This window comes from Nothoprocta perdicaria, unplaced genomic scaffold, assembly GCF_003342845.1.
Source record: "Nothoprocta perdicaria isolate Ctin4 unplaced genomic scaffold, notPer1 scaffold_50, whole genome shotgun sequence".
Lineage (NCBI taxonomy): Eukaryota > Metazoa > Chordata > Aves > Tinamiformes > Tinamidae > Nothoprocta > Nothoprocta perdicaria.
In genome coordinates, this window is record NW_020455755.1 from 3,445,454 (window position 1) to 3,456,401 (window position 10,948).

At 59.4% G+C, this 10,948-nt stretch overlaps 2 protein-coding genes across 2 annotated transcripts in view; one reads left to right on the plus strand and one right to left on the minus strand.

Annotated features, from left to right (window-relative positions):
- NEK8 (NIMA related kinase 8) lies at positions 1 to 10,349 on the minus strand. Its single transcript, XM_026047745.1, has 15 exons — positions 10,301 to 10,349; positions 9,743 to 9,948; positions 8,694 to 8,926; positions 7,826 to 7,957; positions 7,432 to 7,640; positions 7,175 to 7,254; positions 6,710 to 6,891; positions 6,051 to 6,201; positions 4,974 to 5,050; positions 3,706 to 3,823; positions 3,282 to 3,432; positions 2,868 to 3,031; positions 2,465 to 2,623; positions 2,050 to 2,208; positions 1 to 658 (listed from the first exon to the last, which is right to left on the minus strand). Exons 1-15 carry the CDS (start codon positions 10,345 to 10,347, stop codon positions 630 to 632), a joined length of 2,097 nt encoding a protein of 698 aa, XP_025903530.1. The 5' UTR covers positions 10,348 to 10,349; the 3' UTR covers positions 1 to 629.
- A 149-nt stretch (positions 10,350 to 10,498) lies between these two features.
- TLCD1 (TLC domain containing 1) overlaps positions 10,499 to 10,948 on the plus strand; it is a 4,624-nt gene continuing 4,174 nt past the window's right edge. Inside the window, exon 1 of the mRNA XM_026047923.1 lies at positions 10,499 to 10,650. Coding sequence (XP_025903708.1) covers positions 10,499 to 10,650 — 152 coding nt within the window. The remainder of the gene's footprint in view (positions 10,651 to 10,948) is intronic.

Below are 10,948 nucleotides of genomic sequence, written 5' to 3' on the forward strand. Positions count from 1 at the left end.
GAGCGCGGCCGGGCTGCGTGCGCCGGGTGCTGCCCGGGAGCCTCGAAAGCGCCCCGAAGAGCTCAGCAAATGGATGCAGTCTTTTACGAGGGGGATGGGAACGGGCAGATTTCTCTAATTAGAAAAGAGGTTTGCACTTAGTCACCCAGCGCAGCGCCTGGGGCGGTAAGTCCAGACACTGCTGCGCGAAGGCTGACAGCTCTCTCAGACGCCAAGCTGTCAGCCTGGGCTTTGTAACCAGAGACAGTTTCCACGGGGAAAACAACCTCTGTGCTTGTCCCCAGCAGCAGGAGAGCCCCTCTCCACTCGCACGCAGGCACTTCCAAGAGGAGGGGACAGTGTGAGCCGCCGGGCGCCGTGGCGGAGCTGCAGGGACTTCAGCTCTTTCATTGATCTCTGGCATCCCAGCTTCACCTGGGCAAGGATCCTCGGTGACTGGGAAAGCGGCATCGACTCTGGTGCTGTGGGAAGCGTCGTTACAAACTGCCCGTTGCTGCCAGGCCCTCCGAGCGCAGCCGAGACGCTCCCGAGTGCCGGGGTGCGGGTGGGACCTCAGCGGGAGCGTGGGAGGCCGGGGGAGCCTCCGTGTGGACGGGGCGAGGCTGCACGCAGCCCCTCTCAAACCACGCTCACTGGGACGGCGACTCCTCCACGGCAGCTGGAACACAAGAGGCAAGGAGAGAGAATGAGCCCGAAGGCACCGCCTCGGCAAACCTCGAGTCTCAGCGCCCGTGCAGGGCTGCTTGTCCCTGTCCTGCTCCCCCGGGAAGGCCCCAGCAGCGACGTGGCCGCCTTCTCCAGGGCGCTGTTTGCGCAGGCACCGAGGACAGGGCGCAGCAGCAGCGGGCTCGCGGGGAAGCGGGCAGAGGCCCAGGCCGGGCGAAGGCCGAGCGGAGGCTGCAGCACCCCCGCAGCCTCGCCCGGCCACGCCAAGGTCAGGCCTCAACGCTGCAGGGACATCAAACGCTCTGCCGGCCCTTGTGTTCATTCCAGAGAGGTTTCCAGGCAGACTGAGCTGAGGAAAAAGGCCAGTCCAAATCCAGCGTTCCGCGGAGCGCTCGGTGTTTGTTTTGCACTGTTGTTGAGGGACACTCCAGGCCGCGGCTGCTGTGTTGGCTGCACATGCCCCACGTGGGGACGGGCTGGGGGCTACGCACGGGGCACAAGGACAGCAATGGGGCTGCCAACGGGTCCCTGCTCTCCCCGTCCGCAGGAGGCAGCTGCCGCCGAGCACCGAGCGGCTGCCGGCAGCGGAAGGAGGGAGCAGCCGGCGCCTTCCCGCGGGAACAAAACCCTTTTAGTCCCTGACAAACGCCCCGCTTGTTCGCGAGCCTTGGGACGCGGCCGGCGCCTCTGGCCTTCGCGCGGCTGCTGCACGCCACGTGAGCGCGCGCAGCGCCCGTGGGGCAGAACAGGAGCCCAGGCTGCCTCCTCCCTGCCAGGGTGTCATTATCCCGCTCCAAGCGGGCTGGGATTGGGAGCCCAGCGTGCAGGGCCATAATCAGCAGAGGCAGCAGGGCCCCTCGGGCGGTGTGGGCCGGGCTCCCATCACACTTCCAGGCAGCGGAAGGGCAGGTCACGCCACGGGCACCATCTCAACCACGCAACGATGCTGCCTTTGGCCCGAGCAGAGGGGAACCACAAAACCAAGAGCTATCTTTTCCAAACCACAAGGAAGATCCAGCAGCCAAAATAAGGCCTCAAATCTCAGCTTCTATTTCGGCAGCACCAATTAGAGAAGTGCTCTTTCTGGAAACCCTGCGACCGCCAGCACGCCAGCTGTCTGGCCAGCCCACCTGTCTGGCAGTGGGCAAGATCTAGCCTTTGCTTTCTCTCTGCTCTGCTGGAAACGGTGCTGTCAGAGTGCTGTGCAGCAAAAGGCAGATCTTTATATGTCTCAAGTCATTCCTATTTATCTACAGCTCCAGACAGAGTAGAATAATACAGAGCCAAATAGCGCAGGGGGGACTCAGCACAGCTCCTGTCACAAGGTATTTTGTCTGGCTGGGTCCTAACAGCAGGATTCACAGTAAAGGAGCCTCTACTCACGCTTTACTGCCAGCAGGGTATTCCCATGGCAGCAGGCTACGGAGGTCACCACGTATGGATGTGTCTCTTCCAGCTGCACAGGCCGCGGCGTGCCCGTTTCCTCGTCCTTCCTGCCCAGGCGTCCCCGGGCTCCTTTCCCCCATGTGCAAACCTCACCGTCTGCAGAGGGATAAACCCGGCTAGACACAGAGCTCCTCACTGCCTTCACTGGGAAAGGGACCCCCTGTTTCTATTTACTAAGCAGCAAGGGCTGTTGGAGCAGTACTAGCCCTGCACCCCACAAGGAAAGGACAAGCCATCCACCTCAGTACTGTCCTGAGCTATCTCCAAGGCCCACCTTGGCCAGCAGCGTGGCCTCCAGGCAGAGGAAAGCCAAGATATGGGGTTCAGTCCAGGATATGGGGTTCGCTCTCACCTGCTCCAATGGCTACAGTGAAGGCATCTCCACAAGCCACCACAGTGACCTTCATGGCCTGGAGCCCCACGACCAGACGGGGCACGCGACTGTTCCGGCAGGAGCTGGTGCCCAGCTGCCCATGTTGGTTGCTCCCGAAGGTGTAACACTGCCCAGAAGCTGGCAACAGAGGTGAGAGAAACATGAAGTTCCCACCTGGATCTCACCTGAGGCTGCTGTGAAGCCCCTGAACCCCTTGTCCATGCTGAGCATCCAGCTCCACAGAGCTCTGCCACTGGCAGCAGGGTGCCTAAGAGCCTTTCTTAGGATTCCAGGCATGGGGAAGAGCAGTAGGAGGAAGACTGAGGAAAATGCAGGTCTGTGTCCCCCACCCCATCAAGGATTTGGGGACAGCATCCCTCACCCGTGACCGCGGCCGAGTGTGCAGTGCCGATGTCAGCGCACACGATGGGCTCCTGGTTCAAGGGGGCTGACTGGGCGCACGTGAACACGGTGGCTTCTTCCACCTGGTTCTCCGGGGAAGGCTCCTCTGCCGAGCTGATCCGATCCAGGCCCAGCTTGTTACACCTGCAGGGGGAAGGGCACAGAGAAGGGCTGGCTGAACGTGGCCTGGCACAGACAGCCCTGCACTCAAATCCTGCCCTAGTCCAACTTCTCCACCAGCAGTGACATGCTGGCGAGTGGGGTCACACAGTGATGACTCCAAGAGACCCTTCTCACAGTTTCTTGCTCCCTTCCCTGGCCAGACACGGCCTGAATGGAGCCCAGAGAGCCCCGTTGTGCCAGGCTCCAGGGCGCAGACATTCACTTCTCCTACCTGTTGCTCCCACAAGCAAGAATCTGGTTCGTCACTGTGAGGACCATGGAGGAATCGATGCCACAGATGACCCTCTGAGCCTCGTGCTCTGGGGGAACTGCCACTTGCTGGGGGGAATTATGGCACTCAAGGGTACCCAGCCCCAGCCGACCTGGCAGGAAGAGCAGAGCAAACCAAATGCGCTGCCGTGAGCGACAGCATCTACAGAGCTGCCAGCAAAAGCTCCGCCTGGGACCCACCAGCATGAAGGGGAGCAAAGCCAAAAGCCAAGGGGCCCTGCTACGTGGCGAAGCAGCTGTAACTCCTCCACACCCCCCTAGAGTGGCACATCTGGAGAGGACGGCAGGAAAGCAGGCCCAGCAAGGAGAGCGGGAAGCGGGAGTGAAAAGCACAAGCCTCGTTTTGTTAAGCAGGCATCTCTTACCATTATCCCCCCTGCCCCAGGCAAACACTTCCCGTTCGTTGGAAACTGCCAGGACGTGAGATGCGCCACAGGCCACCTGCACCATCTCGTAGCCCAGCAGGGCCTCCACGATCTTGGGCTGGCAGGGGAAGAGCAGCAGCCGTGAGCCGAGACCTCCCAGCCTGCCCGGCTGCTCCCATCCCTCCCAGCCACCCCCCAGCCTCAGCAGAGCGCTGGCAGCAGCCCAGTTTTCATCCAACACAAACACCAGAACGTTCTCTTTTTGTTCTCAACAGCCTTCAAAGCGTTTCAGAGGCTACGTGCACGCAGCACAGAAGGGAACGCAAACACCTCTGGGGCGAAAGAAAGCAGCCGGTGCAACGGTTGGGAGAAGGAGTGGGTTGCAGCCCAAGGGCTGGGATTCACCCCCCTGCCCATGCCGGCAGTGCCAGGGGCTGTTAACGCCCGCACGGAGCAGGCAGGGGCTTGGTGAGGATGCGCTGGCTGAAAGGGCTCCCGTGCAGAGCAGCTCGGAGCCACCAGCCACATATTTGTTCGGCTCAGAGACCGACATCTCCGCACTTCTCCCAGCCCCTGCTGCGACCTGCTGCTAGATCTGACACCTCACCGCAGCAAGGCTCATCCTCATTATCTTCCTCATGTGAAAAGCACCATTTGCTGGGATCTGGCTGCTACTGCCAATTAGTCTCTTCCCAGCAATAAACATCAAGCAGCTCGGCTCCGGCCAACATCTCCGGACGGAGCGGGAACAAACGAGCCAGCTGACCACAGAATCAAATGGCACCGGTCCCTGGGCTGGAAGCCATCGGCTGCCGCTGCCTCTGGGAGCAGGCGAGGAAGAGGAGGCTGGAAGGGAGCAAAGGGCCCTCAGCCCTAACGTTCTGGGCCAATCGGAAGCACATAGTTCTTTTTAAAATACTGGCTCTTTTGAAAAATAACTTTTCTCAGTGAACCCTGGCAGCTGCAGGCCAAGAGTGAAGCAGGCAGGTGTGTGATTGGAGGCAGCCTCCAAACTGGGTGCCTGCCAAGCGCAACCACAAGGCAGCTCTTGACTTCCCCCGCGCTCAAAGGGATCATTGTGCAGGGCGGAGGCAGGTTGGGCCTTTTAAAGCCCTGCAGTGACAGGGAGAGGAGGGGGAGGGTTGGATGCCACAGCATGCAGAGGATGCACATCCCTAGGGCCAGGATGAGCTGCCTCGCGGGGCGCAAACAGCGCGGTCTATCCTGTGCCCTGGGGGAGCAGCGGGCCCGGCGCCCACACGACAAACCTGGCTCACGTCCGTGAAGTTTCCGTGCCCCAAACAGCCATTGCTGCCGCTGCCAAAAGTCATGATTATCCCCCTGTCTGCAGAGGCAGAAAGAAGCTGTGTTACTGGTGCCCATGGCACCCCGCAAGGCGCTCACAGCCCAAGGGGCTGACTAGGGCTCCGGGGACAGTGGCTCCACTTGGACCTCTGGTGATTCATAAGTTGCTGGGGAGGCCCAGAGGCAGCAGCCTCTGCGCTGTGACAGCTCACCAAAGACAAACAGCAGATGATCCGAGAGCACTGAGACAACATTATTGCAGCTGCGTACGCAGGAGCTGCTAACTCCACGGTCTGTCAAGGTGTTAAATACACGGAGGCACTCGCTGAGCTGCCAGGCCAGCCCCCAGCAGAGGGGCAGCAGGAAACACCGTGGAGAGGTTAGGACAAACACATGCCTACGAAGTTTGCCAGTTGCATATCTGGTATTTACTGCCCTGATCCCCCAGCAGAAGTGCAAACAGAACTCCCAGAGGACCATCAAGAGGGCTTTGCTCTACAAACATGGCCTTGGGCTGGTGTGCACACTCCCCTCCCAGACAGGCTGCCTCCTGACCTGCTTTAAAGACTTCAAACGCTGACTTTCCATGGCAGAGGACAACTGAACGGAGCTGTTGGCTTCTCATTGCAACATGTCACCATGAGTGACATGTTTGTGCCTGGGGAGGGTGATCCCCAGCTACCTGCAGTCATAGCAAGGCCAGCTGCGTTGGGTGTCCTGGCTGCTCCTCCTACTGTACAGACAAGTTCTGGCACCAAGTGACACCAGTGCTCACAGGAAAACAGAGGAGAATCGAGGTCTTCTCCATACCAGACATATTTGGGACTAAGCTGATCCGTGGGACATTATGGGAGGACTGTACCTACCTGCTGTTACGTGACAGGTCATGGGTGCCTTTGTTGCATTGCAGCCCAGTGCATCGCCCAGGTCACTCTCTGAGCAGGCACCCTCCAGCAGTCACACTGCACTTGTAAGCCAGCCACTAACCCAAGTAGTTTGGGGACCCAGCTGGCTGCAGACCCGCAGCAGCAGCAACTTACCCGTGAGGCAGGCCGTGAACAGGTCACCACAGGACACGTGTTTGATGGTCACACCAGACTGGCCCTCCAGAAAACGCGACACAAACTGAGGCTGAAGCTGCTCGGTAGCTCCTGGGAGAGAAGGGCCTCCGGCAGCACCCATCGGGGGAGCCTGGTAAACAGGGGCAATATGGGCTACTGCACCTCGACGCAGCAAGATCAGGGTGGGAGAGCTAAGGTTAGGCCCTTCCCGCAGGCTCAGCGGCATCAGCTGCACCCTGGGCTGGGCTGTGGTCTGGTGGGATGCAGCACTGCAGCCAATGCAGTAAGTAGAAGTCTCCCTTTCCCAGGAATCACACTTGCAAACCTTCCTCTCGCACTGCCCGGCCCGTTTTGTTTTCCCCAGTGGTGGCCACCAAAAGAGACAGAGGAAACAGGCACAAACTGAGGCACCAAAAGTTCAACAGGAACTTAAGGAAAATTTCTGGACAGTGAGGGTGACAGAAAGCCCGGAACAGGCTGCCCAGGGAGGTTGTGGAGTCTCCTTCTCTGGAGATCTTCAAAACCCGCTTGGACACAGTCTGTGCCACATGCTCTAGGTGACCCTACGTGTGCAGGGGGGTTGGACTAGATGATCTCCAAAGATCCTCTCTGTCCTCAAGGATTCTGTGATTGCTCACCTCCCACATGATGAGGCGCCCCGATTTGGTGACACCAGCCTTTTGGGTCCTGCCAGCAGACACCTGCACCACTTCGGTGTTCAGCATGGGCAGGCGGAGCGGGGTGGTGATCCCGCTCCCCCAGGTGTAGATGGATGACAGAGGAGGAGGAATTCCAGTCCTGGCTGAGCCACCGCGAACACCTGTTGGTCAAAGAGAAATCAGGATCCTGGCTCCCTGATTCTCCTCCCTCAGGATGAAAAACAACACACACACCACCCAGCTTGGGTACCAGCACAGCTGGATACCAGCAAGGAGGGCCAGCACAGCTCAGAGAGCTGCCAAGGGGCTGCTGGGGCTTGGGGAAGGTGACTTCTCCATAACTTCCTCCCTCCAGGAGCTTGAATGCCTTCGAGACTCCCCGACATCCTAAAGAAAGGCTTTTTCCAAGCAGACATTTGCCAAATGTGCTGTGCCAAGACTCACCCCTTGGCCTGGCACTGCTCACTCGTCCCTCTGTCCGGCTGTGGGTCACCGTTGGCACCGGAGCCAAGGGTTTCTCGGGCCTGCCAAAACAAAAGGCAGCCCTTACTGTCAGCTCAGCCCTGCAGGTCACGCACAGAGGGATTGCAGAGGGGCCAGGCAGAGCTACAGCACAAGTTACAGCTGGATATCCCGCCGAATTCCCGCAGAATTGCCTTAGTAAGTTCTTTAAGCCTCCTCAGAGAGGGCACTGCACTTGCCTTCTCATTTTGACACTGCCCACATCAGTGTAGAGGTTCAGAAGGGGCCGAATACAGATGGCCTGGGCCATGATCTCATTCAGCTGGGGCCGCTTGGAGGGATCCAGGTTCAGCATGCTGAGGATGAGCTGGCGCAGGTCGGGGCTGTATCTATCCGATATCGGGGCAAACGTCCCGCTCATGATCTTCAATACCAAGGCAGGGAGATTCTAGAGAGAAAACAAGACAGACGTACAGTGGGTGGCCAAGGTGAGACCACAGAGCAAGATGTTCCCAGCACTGCCCTCCGCCTTCACACCTTCGGGCTCGGTGAGAACCATAATCCAAGCACAGGTTTTCACATCCGCAAGAAACCCCAATCTCCTGTGTCTTAGATAAACTATATCCCTCTTACCGCAGCTTCAAAAGCCCTCTTGAGGCTGGCAAGCTCATACAGCACACAGCCTAAAGCCCAGATATCACTCTTCTGGTTGTATGGCTTCCCTTCGCAGAGCTCCGGGGAGATGTAGCATGGAGTTCCCACCACCTAGAAGAGAGACGGAGAGATCCAGCACGACTGCGTCACGGGAACAGGGAGGTGGAAAGAGAAGGGCTCAGCCTAGAGCCTGGTGCACAGGGAGGCTAGAACACCACTAATCAGAGCTCAGGTGAGCTGGGTATGTGTTCCTGCTGTCAATGCCTGGCTGACAATCTCATCTCAGTAATAATGATGAGGATTTGTCTTTCTGGACACATCCCTCTCACCTACAGAGATTATATCTGATTTTGCTCCTACCCACTTGAGAGAATCAGCACTTACTGTGATGCATATGGTAAAAATGTCTAGCCAGATTAGTTTTGATGGTGAATGATCCTGAAGTCTCGGGAAAGAAAAGAGATTAAGGCAAAGCAGGACAGCAGGGCACTAGCAAGAACCCACTCACCAGGTATGGGGCACATCAGCCTGCAAAAACCACCCTTCCCACTGAGAGAAACCCTGTCTGTCCCCTGCAGGGGCCTCAGACACCTCATGCTCTCCTGAGCTGACAGGTCTTTTTCACCTGCTTGCAGCCTTGAGAGCTGCAAGCAGCTTCGGCATGAGGACATCATGCTGGATGAACCCCCAAGGAGCAAGAAGCACCACACTGATGTGGCCTCTACGCCACGTCCAATCTTGCTGTGTACAGCAGCTTCCCAGAAACAACAGGGAGCCAAATCCAGAGTTTCAAGCCTTGCTGCCACAGTGGGAATTAGTTTCCCTCCTGCAAGGCCAGGACACCCACCGTGTAGGCTTTGCTCTTGCTGCTCAAGATTTTGGAGATGCCAAAGTCTCCGATCTTGACAATCATGCGGTGCTTGTCCAAGAGGATGTTCTGAGTCTTGAGGTCACGGTGCAGAATCTGTTTGGTGTGCACGTGGTGAAGAGCCAGGAGGATCTGCACGAAGAAGTGCAGGATGGTGTCCTCATCCAGCAAGGAGTTACAGCGTTTGTGGATAAACTCCGCTAACGTCCCCCCTGCAAAACAACAGAGGGTTGTTGGAAAGAGTGGCCGCACAAGCACCACAAACCCAACCTAAACGCAGGGGGTTTAGAGCCTCTTAAGAGGCTGAGTGCACGGGAAGTGGCACGTCCTGGTGGGACACCCAGCATGTCCTCCAGTGCTCCCGAGACCACGCACACAACAACGGCAGCACAGTTGGTGGGATGAAGAAACAGCAAGAGAGAAGTTGCTGTTGACATATTGAGAGAGCAGGGAAAAAAAAAGAAATGCTAAAATTACAGCTCCTGGAGCCCTGTCAGGACACAAACCTCGATGGCAGAACAAGATAAGCCTGTTCTGCAGAACATTCTTGCAGCCCAAAAGGCCACGTGGCACTAAGAGGCCCCATCCAGGAGGGAAGGTCCAGGCTCAGATCTCAAATAAAGCTTTTAGCGATGTCTCATGCAAATACTGCTTTTATATTAACCCCCACAGCAAATGTCTTTAGAAATCATAGCTTCCCAAGTGGAGCTGTGAGACCAACAGCATGGCCAAGAGCTGCCAGAAGGAAACCTAAGTGAAACCTAAACCAAGGGCAGATGGTGACACACTTACTGGTGACAAGGATGTTAGAAATCTCTGCCTCTCAAATGACCAGCAGATGCAGGGCTTACAATGGCCAAGCCTGGACTCCTTGCCTGTCTCAGCAAGCTTTTTGCAGAGGAGCTTTGCAAGGAGCATGACAAGGAGCAGCAAGCCGGGCCCTCAGCCGAACAACCCTCAGCTCCGCAGCAGCCCGACCCCCCTAAAAAGCCGAACGTCCCGCATTCCCGGGGGGAGGCAGGGCCCACCTGGCGCGTACTCCATGGCGATCATGAGCGCCTTGTCCTCCAGGAAGTTCTCGTAGTACTCGATGACGTTGGGGTGGCTGAGCAGCTTGAGCACCTGGCACTCGTTCTGCGCCGCCAGCCGCTCGTCCTTGCTCATCTGCTCCACGGGGATCTGCTTGAGGATGACGAGCTTCTGGTCGGCCTTGCGCAGGCACAGGTGCACGATGCTGCGGGGGTGACAGCGGGGCGTCAGCGGGGGTGCGCCCCACCCTGTCACCCACCCGCACAGATTGCCATGGTAACAGAGACACCCCCCTCTGCACCCGCACCCCCACCCCGGGGTGCCACAGGCCTGGTTGCCCCCCCAAGTGTTGCCATAGCAACACGGCTGTAGCCTCCCCCCCACAGACCTAGTGTCACCCCCCACAGGCACACACACACGCGTGTTGCCATGGTGACAGGCACACCATCCCGGGTGCCACATCCCCGGTGAGGGCCACGTCGCCACGGTAACCGGGCCGGGGAAGGGCGCGGAGGCCCCGCCCGGGTGCCCCCCCCCCGTCTCGGCGGCGCCCTCACCCGAAGGCCCCTCTCCCAACCACCCGGATCCGCTCGTATTTCTCCATGGCGCCCCGAGCCGGGCCGGGGCTCCTCCCGTCTCCATGGAGACGCTTCCGGGATCCGCTACGGCGGCCGCGGGACGGCAAAGTAGCTGCTCCCGCGAACGCCTCCCCCCGCCTCGCGCCATGTTAGGGCCCCGCGGCGGGGCCGGTAGCCATGGCCGCCCGCGGCGGCACCTTCATCCCCAGCCCCTCCGCCGCCACCTGCAAGGGGGACCGCAGGGCGAGCGGCCGAGCCCTGGGCCCGGCCCCCGCCAGTGTCCATGTTGGGCCCCCCGCTTGTCCCCAGAGTGCCACCGCCCGCTGCCTGTGGCGGGGCTCCTGCCACAAGCCGCGCTCGGGGCCTGCCCGCGGGCTCCCCGCTGCCCCGGGCCGCCGCGAGCCCCGGCCATGGGGACCTTGCTGCCGCGTGGCCTTGCTGCCACCTAGCGAGCCGCCGCGCGGGACGGGCTGCGAGGGGGACGGCGCGGCGGGGATGGACGGCGCGGGAGCGGGGCAGGGAGCAGCGGCGTGTGTGCAACACCCAGCACGTGGGTGTGCAACAGCCTGCATGTGTGTGTGCAACACCCAGCACAACAGCCTGCATGTGTGTGTGCAACACCCAGCA

Excerpts from the sequence above, each read along its gene's own strand:
- NEK8 (XM_026047745.1), bottom strand. The coding sequence starts at position 10,347 with ATGGAGAAATACGAGCGGATCCGGGTGGTTGGGAGAGGGGCCTTCGG. Across the intron at positions 7,641-7,825 it reads AGAGGGCTTTTGAAGCTGCG|AATCTCCCTGCCTTGGTATT; the intron begins GTAAGAGGGATA and ends TTTTCTCTCTAG. Across the intron at positions 6,892-7,174 it reads GAGCAGTGCCAGGCCAAGGG|GTGTTCGCGGTGGCTCAGCC; the intron begins GTGAGTCTTGGC and ends TTTGACCAACAG.